A 22,098-nucleotide genomic window follows, 5' to 3' on the forward strand; every position below is an offset into this window, starting at 1 on the left:
TAAAGCAAAGTATGTTAAAATCTGACAGATTGTCCCTGACATAATCGATTTTATTACGTATACTACGGATATTTTGATGAAAAGGTGAGAAGCTGAAATTGTTTGTGTCTCCTGGACCGGGGTTTTGTTCAATATCACCAGATATAATAAGCAGCCTGTATAATGCAGTTGAAACAGACAAAACCAAAACGCAAAGAGGGTCGTTTAAATACATCATATCCGCAAAATCGTTATCAATACGATTTGGTATTGACAACGTGCCAAACAAAGCAAATATGCCTGAAAAGGACGCGGGAATATTAACGGCCTGTGTATGCAGCCAGGTGCTCAGGAGTTGTTTTATGAATAATATATAAAATATAAGTTTCAGAACAAGGCTACCCAGCGAATGTACTCGTATACTTGAGGTCGTTGGAAAGCTTTTGAGTATGATTAAATGTTTTAAGCGTGCATAGGTATAAGAGCATTTGTTTTGTTAGTGTTTTTTTTTAAACAGGAAATGTATTGTAGGGCAGTCTAAGACCATTTTTCATCTTAAAGTACAAAATTGGGTGATGTTTGCGTCTACTTTCCGCCAGCGTATTCCAGTTTAGGCCACCATTTATTTACATATTAGTCGATCAATACTACAAAGTTTGGTAGCACCGGTTACAATTTTTGAACAGCTTCTGTGTCATTTTTTAGTTCATAAATACAATTGTCCCAGACAACATTCTAGATAAGAGGTCTAATAAAAGTGATATACATTTTATCTAAGGCTGCATGAGGAATTTCAAACTTAAATCTCCTAAGAATACCAATTCTCTGTCATGCCTTGTTGATGTTTGAAGATATGTTTGATTACCATTTGCCATCTGAAGATAAGGTTACCCTCTGATGTTTATGGGTGTTGATTTAAGTTTTGGGAACATTGTCGAGAAAAAGGTGTGTTTAATTTTGTTTTTGACCTTAACGTGAAGAAAAAATTACAGATTCTGTCTTAGATGGATTGAAAGTAACTAGCCATTTCTTCGACCAAGATGATATTTGTGATAGATCATGGTTAAGGTCGGCTGCAGAAGTTACGGATCATTGACAACAATGTAAAGACTGGTGACATATGCGAATAAGCGGATGTTTGCCTTAATGGAATTGACAATGTCATGAATGAAGATAAAGGAGGGTAAAGGTCCAAGGATAGGTTCTTGAGGAATCTGATTAACAGAATCGCCTTAAAGTTTGATGAAACCAGATTTGAAGGATGCCGGTATTTTCGTCGAGATGACGTAGTTGTAGACGTGATTGTGGATGAAACGCTCCATGAGAGTTTGCCAAGACATCTTAGAAGTGACATTGGTCTATTGCAGGGACTACATGGATCAGTTTTTTTTTAAATTGGGCAGACATTCGCCAACTTTCAAGGAGAAGGGAAGTTTGTCAGCAATTTGTTAAAATTATTCGAGAGCGGTCAAGTTCGTCTTTGCCCTCTTTGATAAATCTAGGACTAATCGAATTAGGACCACTGCCTTTACTAGGATCGATACAGGAAACTGCATCTCGAACGTCCTGACTTGTCAAAAATAATTCTGAGAGGCAAGTGGATTTCTCAAATGTAAGTAGAGGCTGTTGTTGGGTTTCTATGGTTGATTGTTTGCTAAAGTACGAGTTTAGAAGGTCTGCCTTTTCTTCATCGAACTCTGCCTTAGTTGTTCAATCAATAAGAGTTGGTATAAGTGAAGATGTTTGTTTTTTAGTCAGTTGTTTTGTTAGTTTGAACCATTCTTAAGTTTGTATGTTATAAGAATTAATTTTGTTTATTATTTTATGTTCGTATTTATTTTTATTTTTTTCGAATTATGTTGTTTAGTTGCGATAATTTCTGAATTGTTCCCAAGTCAGCGCATTTGTTACGCTTTCTTATTTGTTGTTTTACATCTTTGTTTATCCAAAGGACTTCCCCTTGACGAATAGCAACTTTTTTTTGGAATGCTCTCAGAGGCTGATTGATCGATTTAGTTAGAGAATGTGTCTGCGGTAGATTTTGATTGTTTTCTATGAATGACCAGTCGGTGGATCTGAGTTTATCATTATATTTTTCATAGTCGCCTTTGTTTAAACCACATTTCGCACTGACAGTAAGTCTGCTTAATTAGGAAATGTGATTTTTAAGACAGCAACATGCGGACAGTGAAACCGGACAAGATTTGGAACAAAAGGATTTACTACGAAACTTGAAAGAACTTGATTGGAGTGTTTAATGAACATGAGTTCAATATATAAGTGAACTAGAGTTCTCGGTGAAGTAAGTCGGTGAGTTGATGAGCTGTTCAGGATATGAGGAGTCTATCAATCTACACATTTTATTAGACGGATACAAATAACACCTCGTACTAAATACATGAAAACATCATTCACAAATTATAGCAAAAATATATGGAATGACATTCCTTTACATACACGTTCTTTGAAAACTCTTAAAACGTCCAAAGGAAATTATAAGCTTAATTTATTGTGTGAATGATAAGTTTTTATACATGTTTTTAACATATTTATATATTTAATGTATAGTCATGTCCTTTGAGTGTCTGTCAGTGAATGTTTAAGTATGAATGCATTTATTAACAGAATGTTTAATAGTTTTATATGTAAATGTATCTTTCTAGTTTTAACATTGACAGGTGACTTATTTTCCAGAATAATGTTTTTTCTTTTATTTCGTTACTTTGAAGGCCTTATTGAAAATTAGAATATATGTTCTCATATGTCTAAATGTGTAACCTTCGGTAAATAAAGCTATTATTATTATTATTATTATTATTATTATTATTATTATTATTATTATTATTATTATTAGAATTATTATTAGTATTATTATTGTTATTATTATTAGTTGTATTATTAGAATGAGTATTATTATTATTATTATTATTATTATTATTATTATTATTATTATTATTATTATTATTATTAATGTAAACAACTGTATCTGTATAATTCAATTATGAAATCATTCTCTGATGTAATAGCACATCTGTCTATATAGTTAATAAATATCAATTAATGCAAACAGTACATTTTACAAGAAAATGCAATGAGCGATATGATTATTTATATGTATTGATAGCAACAAACTAATAAATTGTAAGATGTTCGATAAGACTATATAACTTCATTTTCAATATTTCTAGTATCGTTAAAAAGGGGGTAATTTATAAAGTCAATAGAAACACTAGTTTGCTATCGGCGCTGGTGTGAATAGTCTATCCATAACACTTGGTAATCGAAGCGTAAGAATTTTATGTAAACTGCAGAACAGACAGTTACGTCTACTAGTTGAATTTAGATAATTTGCCAATCAACTCGCACCTACGAACTCTGTTGGAGTTATCCTTATTCAGAATGACGCCATTGGATGTCCAGGCAGACTGGACCCGATTGTTCTTCTCAAGACGTCTTGCGTGATAATATACTTCACCGCGTGTTTTGGTAAGTTCCCCGTTGATAAATACGATTCGATTGATTCAGTTGAGAGCGATGAGTGAAGACGACTTGCCTAGCTCGGCAAGCTGCTTGTTGGAAATAGTTGACTGACCAGTGGAGGACGTCACGGAGGATGAATGTGGTTTGCAAAGACGGTGCATGTTGTCAATGTCGTGATGACCGATTATTATGTATTTTCATCAGAACAGGAGAAGAACAGAATATAAATTATTTCACGTAAACTATAAAGTGTTTAATATACATATTGAATATATTACTTTTACAATCATAAAATGAAATGTGAAATATTAAATCGATATCATAATCAATCTAAGGATGAAATGGAATAGTAAATCACAAATCTATAATAATAGTTTACTTTTTATATACAAGTATATGTTGGAACAAATGATATTCAATTGACACTTTCTAACATTAAAACAGACTAACATTGCCTATATATACATAAATGGTAACACATAGTTACAAATGTTAACAATACATACTACTGATTGAGATAAATTTGTGTATCAAGGCTTATAATTATAGATTCATTAATAAAATAGAACGAACTTTAAATGCTTCCGATATATATATTTGCTTAACATAAATGATTGAGATGTGTTCTGTGTATTAAGCAGTTGCTCAAGTTTAAACATACTGGGTCTAATTATATAATAACCTTTAATATAAGTTTGTATTAATTCGACATGAGGTGTACACTTATATATAAAATGAAATTCGTCTTTTATTTCGTTCAAATCACATATTTGACAAAGACGTAAGAGGCGCTCTAAGCTATCATATCTGCCAGAATGAATTTTTAAATTATGCGAACATATACGTTTTTTGTGATAGCGATTCTATGATTTCTTGACACAATATTTTCTAAATAGGATTCAAACTCAAATGCAGTTTTAAGTACTCTATAAACAGTTAAATCACCATTTTCATTAAGAATTCCATTCCATTGTTGTAAATATTCGTCTATCAGACGCTGTTTAAAAATACAAACGAACTGGTTTTCGTTTAGCTGTGTGTCATTACACCATACATAATAAAAGCCATATCGGGTGAGATAGTTCTTAACCCTATTGAAGCAATTATCTTGATTGGTATCAATATCTAACATATCGTCTTCTATGACAGAATGAATAACATTAACACTTTTCTCAAGTTTGAACCAGTATTTTACAATACATACATATCTATTTATATACAATGGGTATCTACCCAATTCACCGTATACAGCAACATTTGAAGACGATTGTCTAACGCCTAGTACGGCTGTGTAAAATTTTAAATGTATCTTCTCTGGCTTGGTCGACTTCATAAATCCCCAAATTACACACCCGTTTGTACTAATAGATGGAACAAAGGCATCAAATAATTGCAAAGCTACCCTAGGTTTATATTCATACTTTTTTAGATTTGATAACAAGATGTTTACTGCTTTCAAACCTTTACCATATAATGTTTGAGTATTAAGGCTAAAATTACCAGTATAATTTAATGGTACTCCTAGATAGTTAAAATAATTTACAATGTCAACATCTTCGTTTGCATACACCCATTTAATATTACGTTTTGTGCCACGTCTTTTAGGAAAAAATACAATTTTTGTTTTTGCAATATTGACTTCTAAAATCCAGGTATTACAATAACTGTATAAACGGTCTAACGACCTTTGTAAGTCTTCCGGGGTTTCACCAAGAGCAACCATATCATCAGCATATAACAGTAAAATCAAACAAATATCACGTAAAGCTAAACCACAATATTTTCTATTTTGTAGATACAATTCTAAGTCGTCCACAAATAATTAAAACATAATCGGGGAAAGTATCTCCCCTTGCCTTAAACCTACCGCAATATCAAAAAATTCTGAATAGCTATTACAGTGTTTTACACAAGACTTAACTGACTGATACATAGTGCGTATTATGCGTAACATTTTACCATCTAAATTGAATTTATACAACTTTAACCATAGCGCATTGAGCTATATGAAATCAAAACAATGTTTCATGTCAATAAAACAGCAATACAAACGTGTATTTAAGTTAACGTATTTTTGCACAATTGACTGAATAATAAACACTGCATCGACTGTAGACCTGCCTCTTTGAAAACCAAACTGTGCATCAGAAATTACATTATTTTCTTCACACCACTTAGTTATCCGCTGATTAAGTACACATGTTAAATGTTTTGCAAAATTGCTTAACAATGTTATGCCTCTATAATTTTTAACATCAGATTTATCACCTTTCTTATGTAATGGTATGATTATACCTTTAGTCCAGGCGACTGGAAAATTCCTGGAGTTTAAAATAATTTTAAAAAATTCTGTAATATATCCACCCAATATGTCACATGCTTCTATAAAATACTCATTTAGCAATATATCTTTTCCAGGTGAGTTATTCTTCTTCAGCAATAAGATAGCTTTACAAACTTCATCGTATGTTATTGGGTGATCTAAGTATCCAAATACAGTACTAAAATTATTGAAATCATGGTTGGTATTAGATTTTTTAGCCTCCTTATTTATAACATGGTTTATATCAGCTCGAAATGATTTTTGAAATCGTCAAAGGGTACATTTATATTCTTTTTACTTGACTTTTGTGAATGAAAATATCTCCAAAAATCTTTAGGTTTTTTACGTTTTAAATTTTCAAACTCTTTACAACGTTTAAATCTAAAAGCTCGGCGTTTCTTTGACACAGTAGTTTTATACACTCGTTTTAATTTACACAGTTCCAATTTGTCTATATCTCTATGTGAATTATTATAAATATGTAAGGCATTTTTGTACAAATTATTAGTTACAATACATTTTTCGAAACATGGAAATTTTATGGTATGCTTAACAAATAAAGGGTCTGCTACCTCACGTACAATATCAGTAAACGTATTTACAATAGGGTCAACATTTTGTACATCACTATTTTGGACTAAATTGTTAAAATCATCAACTTTAGTTATCAAATACATTTATATTCTTTTTACTTGACTTTTGTGAATGAAAATATCTCCAAAAATCTTTAGGTTTTTTACGTTTTAAATTTTCAAACTCTTTACAACGTTTAAATCTAAAAGCTCGGCGTTTCTTTGACACAGTAGTTTTATACACTCGTTTTAATTTACACAGTTCCAATTTGTCTATATCTCTATGTGAATTATTATAAATATGTAAGGCATTTTTGTACAAATTATTAGTTACAATACATTTTTCGAAACATGGAAATTTTATGGTATGCTTAACAAATAAAGGGTCTGCTACCTCACGTACAATATCAGTAAACGTATTTACAATATGGTCAACATTTTGTACATCACTATTTTGGACTAAATTGTTAAAATCATCAACTTTAGTTATCAAATACATTTATATTCTTTTTACTTGACTTTTGTGAATGAAAATATCTCCAAAAATCTTTAGGTTTTTTACGTTTTAAATTTTCAAACTCTTTACAACGTTTAAATCTAAAAGCTCGGCGTTTCTTTGACACAGTAGTTTTATACACTCGTTTTAATTTACACAGTTCCAATTTGTCTATATCTCTATGTGAATTATTATAAATATGTAAGGCATTTTTGTACAAATTATTAGTTACAATACATTTTTCGAAACATGGAAATTTTATGGTATGCTTAACAAATAAAGGGTCTGCTACCTCACGTACAATATCAGTAAACGTATTTACAATAGGGTCAACATTTTGTACATCACTATTTTGGACTAAATTGTTAAAATCATCAACTTTAGTTATCAAATACATTTATATTCTTTTTACTTGACTTTTGTGAATGAAAATATCTCCAAAAATCTTTAGGTTTTTTACGTTTTAAATTTTCAAACTCTTTACAACGTTTAAATCTAAAAGCTCGGCGTTTCTTTGACACAGTAGTTTTATACACTCGTTTTAATTTACACAGTTCCAATTTGTCTATATCTCTATGTGAATTATTATAAATATGTAAGGCATTTTTGTACAAATTATTAGTTACAATACATTTTTCGAAACATGGAAATTTTATGGTATGCTTAACAAATAAAGGGTCTGCTACCTCACGTACAATATCAGTAAACGTATTTACAATAGGGTCAACATTTTGTACATCACTATTTTGGACTAAATTGTTAAAATCATCAACTTTAGTTATCAAATACATATATATTCTTTTTACTTGACTTTTGTGAATGAAAATATCTCCAAAAATCTTTAGGTTTTTTACGTTTTAAATTTTCAAACTCTTTACAACGTTTAAATCTAAAAGCTCGGCGTTTCTTTGACACAGTAGTTTTATACACTCGTTTTAATTTACACAGTTCCAATTTGTCTATATCTCTATGTGAATTATTATAAATATGTAAGGCATTTTTGTACAAATTATTAGTTACAATACATTTTTCGAAACATGGAAATTTTATGGTATGCTTAACAAATAAAGGGTCTGCTACCTCACGTACAATATCAGTAAACGTATTTACAATATGGTCAACATTTTGTACATCACTATTTTGGACTAAATTGTTAAAATCATCAACTTTAGTTATCAAATTATTTCTAAAGGCATCCTTCTCCTCATCATTCCATTTAAAAAATTCACCCAAATATGGTTTTTCTTTAAATACATGTGTGTTACAAACAATATCAGAAGACAATCAAGCATAGTCACTGAAATCATTAAAATGACAAACAGTCAAGTTTTGAACAAAATTTAAGTTATTTTCACACATTCACTTTTTTATTTTGTCACGGTAACATATCGTTACAACAGACATGTAATAACATATACAGGAAATTGGGTAAACAACATGACGGAAAATAACAATTGAGGCAATTTTACCACCGGGTACAGTGACAAATCGCTAACAGGCATGATTAAGGAAATCAATGTAATACAAAGTTGTACAGCTTAAAATTTGGCATGTATACTAACAGATCTGTTGTAAAAACAAGTCCCTTAAACTCGGGATATTTTATGAATGGAAATTCGCCTCGTTTCGTTGGCTAACGGTACAAAAAGCACGTGCAGAAAATTATGAATGGTGTAAGTGGTCTTGGACTACAAATTTAATATGAGATTATTTAGATTTAACTAGTTTCGTTAATTAACAAATAGTCAATAACACGGGAACCTTTGGTATTAAAACATGTATATTTACCTACGCCACAGTAAGAACCAAGGCGGCCAATTACTATCCTTAATGTAGTGGCTTTACATAATTCAAATAATTTGTTACCGTGTGAATAACTGCCCTTGTCCATACAGTATCTTGGTAATGGGATATCGCATACATAATTTTCATCATCAATATCAGGTACATAAGTGTCACATGAAGTTCTGGTATTAGAATATCCAGCAATCATAACAATGCCTAATGAATTATAATGATTTATATCATCACCGAGGTATTCGAAGAGATTACCGTCGATAAAATTTGCGATAGTTGATGAGTGACTCCACATACACACTAATGCAAGATATATATCGTCATCATTATTAAAAAAAAGTAGTTCGAATCCATGCGAGTTGATGCTCCCGTCTGGTTGCTTTGAATGTCCGCATTGCATAGATACCTGTTTTCCTTGTCGCATTTGTCTGTTTCCAATATCAGCGTGCAGCCTTCTTTTGTAATTGACAAGCAAGCTAGAAAATCTTCCGACTCGAAATACTCCCCAGGAGTTTGTGGATTAAACGTAAGGAAACTATCCTGAAAGTACAATCCGTTGTCCAGATAATGGCTGATACCTTGATATAGGTAAGGTGTCAATTTACCATTGTAATCTGAACATTTCTTCTTCGTTTTATCTTTGATGAATATTTCCGGCGGTACACAAAAATCTCGTCCGATCTCAGAAGATTGAGCGTAGTACTTACTACAGTTACTTTGGAGCTTTGATTGCGCACTTCGATCCACACAAACTCCTGAATGTATATCAGTACATTTAGTGCTTGTGTAACCAAGCTGCCTGTTATTCAATTTAGCAACAATGCATCTGTAATTTCCTTCTTTCACATCAAACTGAAATTTGCGGTAAATGGCAACACGATTTGACCCCGGACATTCTAAGTGAGAATGGTCATCAGCCATGCAATAACACTGATCATTATGGAAACTAATGTAATTCATGGATCCACGAGCCAAACACTCTTTCGTACATTGAAACAAGGAGCGTTTTCCTGTCAAATTCAACTTGAAATCCTGTGGTAATTTCGTGGAACAACCGGTCTCTGATATATACGCCCCTAGGTCAGCTTGCCGATGTATCCACAATGCTTCACCATCGTTAAGTCCTAACTTGCTCGCGAGATTACAGTTGTTTACTTTGTAATCCGTAAGTAGAGAAGTTGTCACAATATTACTAAACGCCAGTCCTCCGTGTTGGGAACAGTATTTCCTGGCATACTCAAAGGTACCATGTGTGCTGTTGTTTGCAATTGCTGCTATCACCAAAGGTATGATGATAAATGGAAGAGCCAATATTCCGGTCACATTCATATTTCTGGAAGCAACCAACAACAATGAAGATCAGGAACGTGAATAAATAAGAAGCACCTTTCGATTTAAATGAACTTATACATCAAGGTAAGTTTTATTTAAACAAGGGTGAAGCTAATAGTAAGGATGATTTACAAAATAATATTATAAAAGCTTTCACAAGCAACATAATGTATTATACAGTCAAACAAATGGTGATCACCTCATTATAATTTACCATATCGATAGAGGGGTACAACACGCAAGGAGTTATGACATCATTGTTTATTTCAATATTGCGCTCCAATTGGTTTGGCGGTATGCCATTTAACCAATGATATACGACCTCATTTAAAAACACCAGCTTTTCTTTTATACAAACGTGTGTTGTCGAATACATTTCTTTAATATGCAATGCTGCCAATGTTTAATCGTTATTGGCATTTTTTAAAATGTAAGTATTGATCGCATGTTTTCAAGAGGGCGAATAGGGCAAACGAGCATATGACCAAGAAGCGACTGCGCGTTTCATGAAAGTTGATCGCATACCCTACTGGAGTCATACAGCATAAACGCAAGAAATAATCCAGAATTTAAACGTATTCCAAAACTTCTATTTCAGTAGTACATAATACCTGCATTAGTTTGGATAATATATATATAAGTTGTTCATTTTAGGTACGTATACATCAACAATACATCAAATGTGTTAAGTAGTATGTCAATATTTATCACTAACCGCTTACAAATCGATTTTGAAATATTGTTCTCAAAGCTTAACAGAATAGGAAGAACTAAAGTATCATTAAATAGAAGATAACTATTTGCCTCAATATTAGATGGCGCTTTCTTTCACGCTCCTTGAAACATGGAGTTTTATCAGTGCAATAACAACAGCTTAAAATCAAGTGGTTACACCTCTCTTTTATTCAGAAAGGCTGTATATATTCCATTAACTCCTAAAACTGAATGCTCGAACATTTGCTTTCTTACAAACTCTCTACAGAACGTGAAACGAAAACAAATGCTAGAACATGACATTTTCAAATTATTTGAGTGTGCGACTGTAAAATTCACCCAATAATCAATATCAATACCCGATGTCAACACGTCAAATGTCAGAAATAAAACACTGTCTTCATTCTACAGCTCTAGAAGCGATCAGACTGAACTCTGGCATAAAGATTGGTGGAAAATCAATGTAATTGTATCACGAAACATACGCGATACATCATAAATGGCGACAAGTGTATTGGCCAATGTTTCCATGCCCTGTTACTTTTGAATTTGTTTTGTGCCAGAACTGATGATATTTGTTAACGTAAATTCGTTAATAAAAGTAAATTGGTTAATGCAAATAAAATGTTTCCACTGAAACGCGAGTAAGCAGTAAACTTTAAAAAGAAATAATGGAGAACTGTTTTTCCTCAAACGACACACAACATCGTTGGCGATCAAAACTGTGCTAGAAAAGCACCCAACGGTAAACAAAGGGGAATTCAATATATTTCCGAAAAAAAGCATAAAAAACATATTTTGTGATGGAATATCGTGATCATGGAAAAACTATATTTCACTCTTTGCTTCGCCGCTCGTGGAAATTTATTTTCCAACGATACTCGTAAAATGTAATACGACCCAAAACTAAAAAATATTTATATACATATGATATATAAGTGCAAAGTACAAATTCAGCTTGTGCTAATTCGAATTGTTAAATTGAAATTGTTATGTTAAAAAACATAGCTCGGTATACAGCGTCGTCTGGTTATTTAAGATTGATAGGTTCATACACCTGTTCAGAAATATCATACTGCTTTAAAGTGAAACTGGTCGTAGAACATTTGAAACAATTGCAGTGAGTTTTTACATTTAGTGCAGATAGGTCTGCATTATACCAAACTTTACTTGGATACACAATATGAAATTAAATGGTATTATTTTGACGTATTTGAGGTTCCGTTTAATTCTGAAAAACACTTCCTCTTTAAAGATCCCATCAATCAGTGCAATTGAAATAAAGCAAACTGAAATTAAAACGTTTCAAGAACCTGTACTTCCTAATGAAATTCGTTTCCCGTTATCCGAAGCGCACCCAGAAGGGGCAATGCAATTAATACAAAATCGAGTGTTAATATACGCCACGAGTACCACTGAACTTGAACGTAAAATATAGTGTTATACAAAATCAGTAAAACGCTTAAAATATTCTTATATTTATTAGAGAATGCGTAATATTTAGACAATAATATGATGATTATTGCGATGTAAAATATCGATAAATTGATTAAGTATTCTACAAAAGCTCACCTTCTTCAAAGCCCTCGGGAATCATTTCTCCTGCGAAAAAAAGATATATCTTTATAAGAACAATATTGCATGTTACCATCAAATCAGAAAACAATAATTACATTATTTCGCATTCATTTTTTTTTCTTTTCTTTTTCTAAAGTAGGTTGTTGTTTTCTCTTACTAAATGTCATTTTTGGAAAAGGTCTTAAACAAATATATAGTTTTTTATAATAACTGATAATTTAACTTAATACGAATTATATCGTCAAAGTATATCGTTATTATTATATCGTAGGGTCTCATCTCTTGGTAATTATTATATGTGACACCGGCTTAATACATTTACGTTCATATGGCAGCAGTTTCTGGTTTAAGGAAAAGTTTGACATGACCTGAATTGTTTTGCACGTTATTTTCATTAAGTTGATACTGGTTTCAACTAGATAAGTATGCTTATCTTATTGATACTGGTAGGGCAATGACATCTGTGAAGACATAATAACAACACCACTCCAACCCTCCATCCAATTGAACTCATGGTTTCGCGAGCCATATACGTATTAATGAAGTCATGTACATGGTGTGTAGTTGTATTGTGGTTTTGCGAGTATCTCTATGAGTTGCCTTTCCTTGAACATTGTGCCTCCTAAACAGTTCATCTTTACCGTTTGGTCACTGGGATTTTTACTTTCGTTTCCATTGTACTACTAAAACACTCAATGTAATAATAGCACTTTTGTTCACAATCAGAAGCAGGCAAAGTAAGCAAGCGAGGTGTTATACGACTGTTCGAGTAGCTTTATGACCTTATTGCTGGACATTTCTTCTTCTGATTTGTGACGAAGAACTGACTAGTGTTGTTGCTATAGGGTACATTCAGCCTAAAGGGATTAATGATTAATAAGAAAAGCTTTTAATATTGCACCAATAGACGTTCAGCGAAACCAAACACAGCGCTCCGATTTATTTGTAAAATGATTTAAATTCTGAACAGACTTACCTGGATAAACATTTGTGCTTATGATCTCTTTTATTATAACTGCAAAAAATGGACATCGTTATCCAATTATTCAAAATACATGAACAATCATTAAGTATGGTTTGTTAGCAACAACATAACTCATTAACTACAATAAACTTTGCCGATTTAATGCTAATTATATTGGTATTTTGAAAAAAAATGGCATTCTTTAAATAATGCTGATGCAATATACGAACCAGGACCAAATAAAAAAGATCATATAAGATCTTAAGAGAATAACATGATTTCTGAACAATATAATAATTTGTCAATTATATAATGATCAACCTATCCAAACATATCACTCCGTTTTTAATAATTAACTAAATGTAATAAAAATATTCACATCCGATCTTATTGTGTCTGCGTACTGTAAAAAGTGTCGTCATTCAAAATTAACGAGTAATTTATGATACAACCTTTTATAGGTTAATAAATTAAATAAGACAGTCAACAGGGTTAATTTTAAACTTTTGTATTCAGACATAAACGCCACGGAATATAACTATATCCGTTAGCATTATGCCCAACATCGAAGAAGTTTGGACTAATATAATGAATATAAAACCAAGAACAATTTTTAATTTAGAAACATGGATAACGTTAACAATTTTTTTTCATTAGTTCAAAGAATTTATTTATTATAACTTAACCTTAATAAATGCCATTACTACATGAATTTATAACTAACCGTTTGCTCACCTTCTAAGTGTCGACATTACTTATGTCTGGGTGTCCAGCTACCATGTTCCCTTTGCTTTTACTACGAGTCATTCCTGTTAAATATGTTCACACGCAATTAAAAAAAAATATCATAAATAAATACATATTATAAGATTTGTTGTTCATATGTCACATCAATATATTTACAATAATGATTTGGAAATCTTTAATCCGATTGTGTATTTAAATCATTATGATAAAATGGAGTTCCATTGTATGAACTGTGATTGCCAAAAGGGCGAGATAATCGAGCACCTTATTGCTGGTTGCATGATTGGTGTCGTTTTTTTTAAATTGTATTATTCTTTTCGTTATGAAACGTCGAACAAAGAAGTTGCATACTTGTTGGTGTGTAGGACACCAATGATTTCACAAATAGGCTTGATGCCATCAGCATGAAAGTTTATGTCTGCTTTGAGAAGGAATGCAAACGAATATTCGGATATTCGGATATTTGATCGAACGTTTGGCATTCAAATGTCAAAATCAGTATTCGAATATTTGTTTGTTTTGTTGAATCAATAAACAAATGACAAAGCTTTCACTTGCAGATATATTTGTGTGCATTTTATACGTAGTTTCTTTATTGAGATAAAAGCAAAAACAAAACTGTAATTCGGACCATGAATACTTTTTCATCCTTTTGATGTTCATATTTTTCAAAGTTACCTTATGTGACATTAATCCTAAGTGTTTGACCCATACTCTTATATTCAATACTTGAGCAATAACAAGTAGACACATGTTTTTGTTTAAAATAGGATTCTTTGAATATCGATTCTTAAAAAATCATCCACCCGATAATCGTTTTAGAATACAATATGTATATGTTGGAAGTTTTGAATGATTTGATAAATAACTAGTCTTTTTTCTAATACACAATGAAACCTCTCTCTAAATTCGGTAATACAATTAGTATCATGAACAGAATTGAATTAAAAATGTAAAAACATGTACTCATTAGCAAGCTGTTAAATGTTATCAATGATTTAAATCAATAGATAATAATTAAACACGTTTTGGATTGTTAAAGCAACTTTAACACACAAAAAGGCTTATTTATAGAATTTGCGAACAGACGTATGTGCATATGAAAAATAAACGTATTTAACTATCATTTCTCCCGAGGTCGAAGAAGGTGGAATTAGGAACATAAGACCCTATGCAGACCTGATTTCGAATTAAAATTAACATCTATTGAATGATATTTATCAGTGTAACCTATTTACTTAAAGGCCTAGTTTAAGCCTTCTATAAGTGACCCCACCCCACAAAACCGTGTATCAGATGATCAGATCTCCAATCTGAGTATTCTGCTTTGCATTTTTCGATGTTTCAGTATAAAAATGGACCCTAAATGGCCCTGAGCCAATAAACAAATACACAGGTAATTGGCCCCTACTGTGACACCAGTGCCATTTATAGGAGATGCCCAACAGGGTATTATCATGCCAGACATTCCATAAACTAGGTCTTTAAAATAAGCCCAATGCGGTTCGTAAAAAAGTGTATTAAGTTCGTACTGTGTTCGTAATTCCTACGCGTACCGTGTACTACCCCTATCGCTTCATATTCAAACAGGATTCCAACTTGATTCCATGATGTTTATCACTTGACACAAAAGGATTACTAAACGTAAGATAAATTATCTGTTAAAGGGACTATACACCTGATTAGCACCAACCAAACTTGTTTTCTGTAACGAATCTTGGGACAATTGTTTAATAAAATGTTTTACTCTTTGATATCATAATTGTAAAAAAAAATACCAAAATGTAAATACAATATGGGTCGGAGACCGTGTTTAAACCGGTGTCGCCAAAATTGCAGTCCAGTGCTGTATCCACTGCGCTACGAAGGCTAACCCTAAACGCTTGGAATATTTAAGCTATATACCTAACTTGGTAATATCACGTGATACCATCGACTAGCCAATCACGCATAAGGAATTAATTCTACTAGGTAGACATACCTAGTAATCTTTTCTTATGGAAAAAATATGAAAAAACTGCGAACAATTAATTAATTGTAAACTATGTAGTACTTCAGTTAGTTAGTTTCAATGTATTCTACACATCGATACCAAGTATATGTCAGTTTTCGCTATTTCATCATACGGAGTGCATCCCCTTTATTTCAGTTTCATCAAATTCGCAAAATTATATCAACAACAGGTTCCTTTTCCAAACATAGGGAGCATTCTCAATAGGCAGTATCTACTTAAAGGCGACCATAAATAAATAAATATTAGAATTAATTAAAATGCGCGACTTTTGTATACATGAAATTATTTCTAGATTTATCTTTTATACCAATATCAATCCGGCCTTTTTTAGTACAGTTAACATCCATTTTCTCAAATACTTACTGCTGGTTTTGAACTGTTACTATCTGCACATGAAATAGGATAAATATTTTGATAGAAATATGGTCTGAATATAATGATTTTTACGTTATTATTTCCTGTGAGTTATAGGGATAAATCAGTGAAATAAAAGTGATATTTCGCTCAAACAGTGTTTCAAAGTGTTGTACGTTTTGCCCGCTAGCTCGTACAAAAAACACCCATAGTGCTTGGAAACATTGTGAACGACATCGTTTCCAATAATTTACGTTTGCATACAATTTGGACTTTTCTGAAAATAACCTGTTATTTTATTTTCATGTTAGATATGTGAAAAAAAGGAAGTTTTTTTTTAGTTTAGGATCGCAATAAAATTTCACCTCATTATCACCAACGGTAAATATTTCGTGGTCCAGCCACGGGTAAAATAGAGCTTTTGGTATTAACTGGATAGTGAAACATATGCTATTGTAGCATGTATTTGTCAATATTTCTTTTGAACGTTATGGTAGCTTCTAGCTATTTCATGTATGAACGTTTAAAAAAATAATATGTTGATGGACTTTCAGCAAAAATCATTTTAGGACCTTTTTAGAATGTAGATGTTTATTTTCTATGTGAGTGCAAACTTCTCTGACATGTGGTCGTTGTAAAAAGAGTTCCTGAAAAAAATGATCAGTTTTTTTTTATAAATATTTCACGAGTGCTAGAGGATTTCTAAAAATTAATTCAAATATTCTGTGAGTATTACGTAGCAGTTGTTTTAATAACTATTAAACTGTTGTTATATTTAATTAGTGCATATAAAGTGCTTTCAATATTATATGTGTATTAACTTTTGTAGACATTCAAACAACCAATATCAGTGAAAATATTTTGTTATTTTTTGGACAATTTCTTTTAATTAAGGCATTTGAATTTCACATATTAACTAATATTAAAATACTTTTGTTAAACGGTTAGTAATGTCGTAATATTCTGCTCATTATGTGCATCTTTATTTGTAGATAAAGATATATAATGTTTAAATGATAATCTGTGTCTGACAAAGAATACTTTCACTAAATAACATTCTTGCAGACATCATTTCTTATATGGCGTTTATCTCCAAATCAAACGTCAACGCGCTCAGGGCTGGGACACAATTTGAACGACAAATTATAAAAATATATGTTCTTATTCATTGTCAGACAGCAATATAATTCACCTCATGTCGCCACTCGTGAAATATGATACGATCTTACACTAAAATAAATATTTATCCTTATTTAGTATTATACACTTTTTTTGGTAGTTAATAGAGTTTAATACAGTTGTATCAGTGAACTATTTTTAATATTTCACTGTTTCAAATTGGCGCGATAGTGTTAAAAGTGGTTAAAAGTAAATATTTTTCTCATGGCTACTACACTCGTAAATGTTATTTTTTGGTGCTCACTCAGTGAATTATATTATAGTTTTACACTAAAACAAACAAATATCCTCTATATAATAAGACTTATCTGAGATCCCAGAAATAAAATGTTTTAAGAATGAGCATCACGGTCTTCAAATTGACAAAGTAAACAACACATATCTTTTAATATTTTTTATTTCAATTTACGCTTTAAATCTATCACTCTTCTCCTCAAAGGAAATAAAAAAATTGCAAGATTTAATTTACAATTCAGCTTATCTATTTTGATAAATTATATGTTTCAATTCATGAGATTTAAGTAATATTAAACCTATTTTAGTCAAAATCTATTTTGTTATTGTTTTACATAAAAATAGTAACACCTTGAATTTGGAAATCTAAAAATAGCTGCATGTATTGGTTTTCCCGCTCTGGTTTTCCTGGTGTCTGGTTTCCCTTGATTACACCTTCTGGCTATATAATTCTTATCTTTAGCGTTCAATAAAGTGACCTCATTTGTAAAAATCAAATACCAGCGGTCCAGGATTTAATTATAGTGGGGGTGAAGGTTAAAGGGTATTCCCACAAGAAAAATGTGGCTAAAATTTGTCTAAAACTGTAAATGGTGCATAGCATTTATTTTCCTCAGATATATCGACATTAACGGTTTACTTTAACAAATTAAGGACAGAAGAGGGGCGGGTGCCGGATGTGTCCCTACTTCTTGATCCGCTTTTGAATACATTATCTAGTAAATAGTAACTGAATAGAAACATTGGCAACTTGAAAGAAAGTAAACAATGCAAGTTATCGCGATTTTTATCTAAAAGGCGATGTGTTTTGTTAGTATTTCAATACCCTCATACATTTGAAAATTTAGTAAACTAAAGAAATTGATGTCGCAATATTAGCTTAAACCAACAACTTTGTAATCTGTTCATATTTCCACATGAATCCTTGAACCTGACTAAAAGTTCTGACAGGCAAACTACAAAGTCGTTACAATGGCAACTGGCTTTCGAGAAACATAATTACATTTTACATGAACGTAATAAAAGACCCTACACCTCGAAATATAAAATGAAAATAAATAAACTTATATCATGATTAGTAAGACACTAGATAAACTGCAAATCATATATGAAAACATGACAAAATTATCCATACAAACTGTATCAACAATTCGCAAAAGGGATGTAAGTCGTACTAATTTGCTTAGACGAAAGGGCGCAACTTCATTGTCTATATACTTTCAACAAATAGCTGTTCTTAATAGTTCACTCTCGCTTAACAATAAATACAATGTGTTTGCATCAGTGTACAAGTTAAAACTGCGCTATTTCAATCATTGTAATAAATTATATTCGTATTAGGAAATGTATGAAAATCTGTTCCTAATTGTACACACTTACTTATCAATAAATATGGTGTGTTTGCATCACTGTACAAGTTAAACATGCGTTATTTCAATCATTGTAATACATTCGTAATAAAAACCATGGTTTTGAAACTATTCGATAGTTGAATTTCCAGGTTACGTATTCAGGAAATAACGATATGTATTCGTAAAATAAGTCCCACTTAATTGTTTTGTTATGCCGTGACATTTAATAATTGTTTTCGTATAAGCAAATTATTCATTTTGCTGAGTTATAAAACATTTTCTTCTTTTTCTGCTCAATAAAGAGAATTCTGTAACTACTGACTTGTTTCCGTTAAGTAGCCTCCCTTGACCTCAATACACAATATGCGTCTCGTTCGGTAAGTAAACACGTATCCGCTCCGACCGAAAGTCCCGACGGATACGTATTTACACACGGAACTCGTCGTTATACATGTAACCAGAAAAACGTCCTATCCTAATATCCCTTATATACTAACGGTGATATAACGTCCTGACGAGTTCCTTTAACAACCAGGATCCCATCTGAAACTATTTATAACAAGACTGATATCTTAAACACATTTCATTCATGGGATCCCAGGGTCAACACAGTAGGAGTGATAACAATTTAATGAAGCGCCATGGCTCACGTTTCAAAAAGAGTGTTTTACTTCTTAATACAGGAGGAATATGTATTCATGTACGAATTTACAATGCTAATTTATTTCTATACTTTACGTATGCTTAAAAGAAGAAACGAGAAGTATACACACGCCAAAAAAAAACCGAAATTAAAGCCATACCTAAGCTAAATGATTGTAATAAACAGTAAAAGGGCTTAAGGTAGGCTGACAAGCGAAATAGAGGCTTTTATGATGTGTTCGTTCCTCGGTATTATCTTAGGAACAAAAATGGTATTATACACCAAAGTCTTATCTGTCACACTTATTTTACAGTTTAAGATTTTATTACTGATACTGATACGTAGTTATAATAAGACTTGGCTGGTGACATATAAATGAAATTCACGTAGTCCTTTAAGGGACCTCGTATGCTTTAAACTGCATAGGGGAACTAGTATCGTTCTTACCGACTCGCATTAGTTTATTAAGTTTTCACAGTAAATTTATCATCCTTCACCTACAAAATTCATTTTCCATTCCTAGCAATCTGTTTTGATAAATTATATGTCTCGTTTTATCCGTGTCGAATGTACTTCATTTCATAAGCAAACACACGAGATTCAAGTTTGTTTGTTGTACCTATTGTATGTTTGTTTATGGATATTAAGATGATAATACAAGAAACGTTTACAAAAGATAACGTTTGATTTCACCTTTAAATTGGCTGTACTTCGTATGATGAACTAGCGGGAAAAAAAGAAAATTGTCGAAAACTGACATAAATTTGGTATCGATGTGTACAATGCATTGAAACTTACTAACTGAAGTACCACATAGTCTACAATTAATTTATTTTTCGCAGTTTTTTCATATCTTTCCATTAAAAAAGATTACTAGGTATATCTACCTAGAAGAATTCATTCCTTATGCGTGATTGGCTAGTCGATGTTATCACGTGATATAACCAAGTCAGGTTTATAGCTTAAATATTCCAACCGTTGAGGGGAAGGCTTTGTAGTAAAGTGGATACAACACTGGACTGCAATTTTGGCGACACCGGTTCGAACCCGGTCTCCGACTCGTTTTTATTTTTGCATTTTGGTATTTTTTTTCACAATTATGATATCAAAGAGTAAAACATTTCATTAAATAATTGTCCTGAGATTCGTTACAAAACTTCTGGTGTACAGTCCCTTTAAAGTGATTTCGATATTGAACATTTTAATTTAATGCGAACTATGAATGGAATAGCAGTAGTTAAACATCATCGAAAGCTGAACGTTTACTTTACCAAGGCATATTAATTTGTACTAGAAAAAGTGTAATCGTCGTGAGCGAATTCACGCTTTTACTAAGCTACTGATAATATCATGTGGCAACTGAGAACTTGAAAGGCAACGGAATAATCGGAAGTGTTGTGTAGCCGCAGCTGTAGTTTTGTATTTGATCAAGTCAAGGATAAATGATAAAGCTCAATCTTAACAGATCAGCGGCTAGACGAAATGTTTAAACGAGTCCCATACAATTGTGATCCCACGAGCGATTAAAATTAGCTACATACCAATCTGTTAACACTTATCATTGTAGCCCAAATATAAACTGCGTATTGAATGATAAGATAACAAGCCAGATAGCATACAATAATACTGATATGAAATTTATAACCTAATTTATATCAAAATACCTACCTTTGTAATCCAAATTATTTGTATTAAAATCAAGTTGTTATTCAAACCGTCCATTCCTTTTCCAAAATCAATGTTTTTGTAATGTACGTGTATGTCACAATATAGTCGAACCCCGTTGGCTCAAACTCGCTCAGCTCGAATTCCTCGATGGCCCGAACTGGATGTAAAGGAACTATTTCATTAAACTGAGGGTAAACATTCCCGCTTGGGTCGAAGCTCGAGGTATTTTTGCCGGTTCCTTGCAGCTATGGAGGTTCGACTGTAATCTGGAAAAAAATGTTCATTCCAATGTGATAGTGTCAGTTTGGTGTGTGTGCATATTGTATCTTATGATTTTATTTAAAATTTAAATGGCTGTAAGTTTTGGCAATTCCAAACAATTGGTGTTTGTTTCTTAAAACGTCTGCTGCTTTAATCAGAGCTCGCATCCGCTACAAGTGTTTTTGAAAACATTTTTATCAATTCAATGTATGATATGCAATACTTGTATTTGTATTACAAGTTCCAGTCCTGAGGTAACAACATTGAGAGGCATATTTCTAACTGTATAATTATTTATGAATATGATCGATATGCCTAATTTGCACTGTTACAAAGTCTCTTCAATATTGTAATTCATTGGTGCGGACATTGATAAAATGTATTGCAAAATAGCAACGGTCTTATCTTCAA

The 22,098-nt window shown here is 31.9% G+C and overlaps 1 protein-coding gene across 4 annotated transcripts in view; it reads right to left on the reverse strand.

Moving 5' to 3' along the window:
• Positions 1-3,843: 3,843 nt before the first annotated feature.
• Positions 3,844-22,098, reverse strand: part of LOC128238553 (uncharacterized) — a 44,053-nt gene continuing 25,798 nt past the window's right edge. For all 4 annotated transcript variants that reach the window (XM_052954597.1, XM_052954599.1, XM_052954598.1 and 1 more), the window contains exons 2-6: positions 21,427-21,692; positions 13,971-14,044; positions 13,248-13,286; positions 12,266-12,295; positions 3,844-9,980 (exon numbers count right to left, since the gene is read on the reverse strand). In XM_052954597.1, the coding sequence (XP_052810557.1) occupies positions 8,948-9,976 (1,029 nt within the window). In that variant the 5' untranslated portion in view covers positions 9,977-9,980; positions 12,266-12,295; positions 13,248-13,286; positions 13,971-14,044; positions 21,427-21,692 and the 3' untranslated portion in view covers positions 3,844-8,947. The remainder of the gene's footprint in view (positions 9,981-12,265; positions 12,296-13,247; positions 13,287-13,970; positions 14,045-21,426; positions 21,693-22,098) is intronic.

Source organism: Mya arenaria, chromosome 6 (assembly GCF_026914265.1).
Source record: "Mya arenaria isolate MELC-2E11 chromosome 6, ASM2691426v1".
In the NCBI taxonomy this organism is placed as follows: Eukaryota; Metazoa; Mollusca; class Bivalvia; order Myida; family Myidae; genus Mya; species Mya arenaria.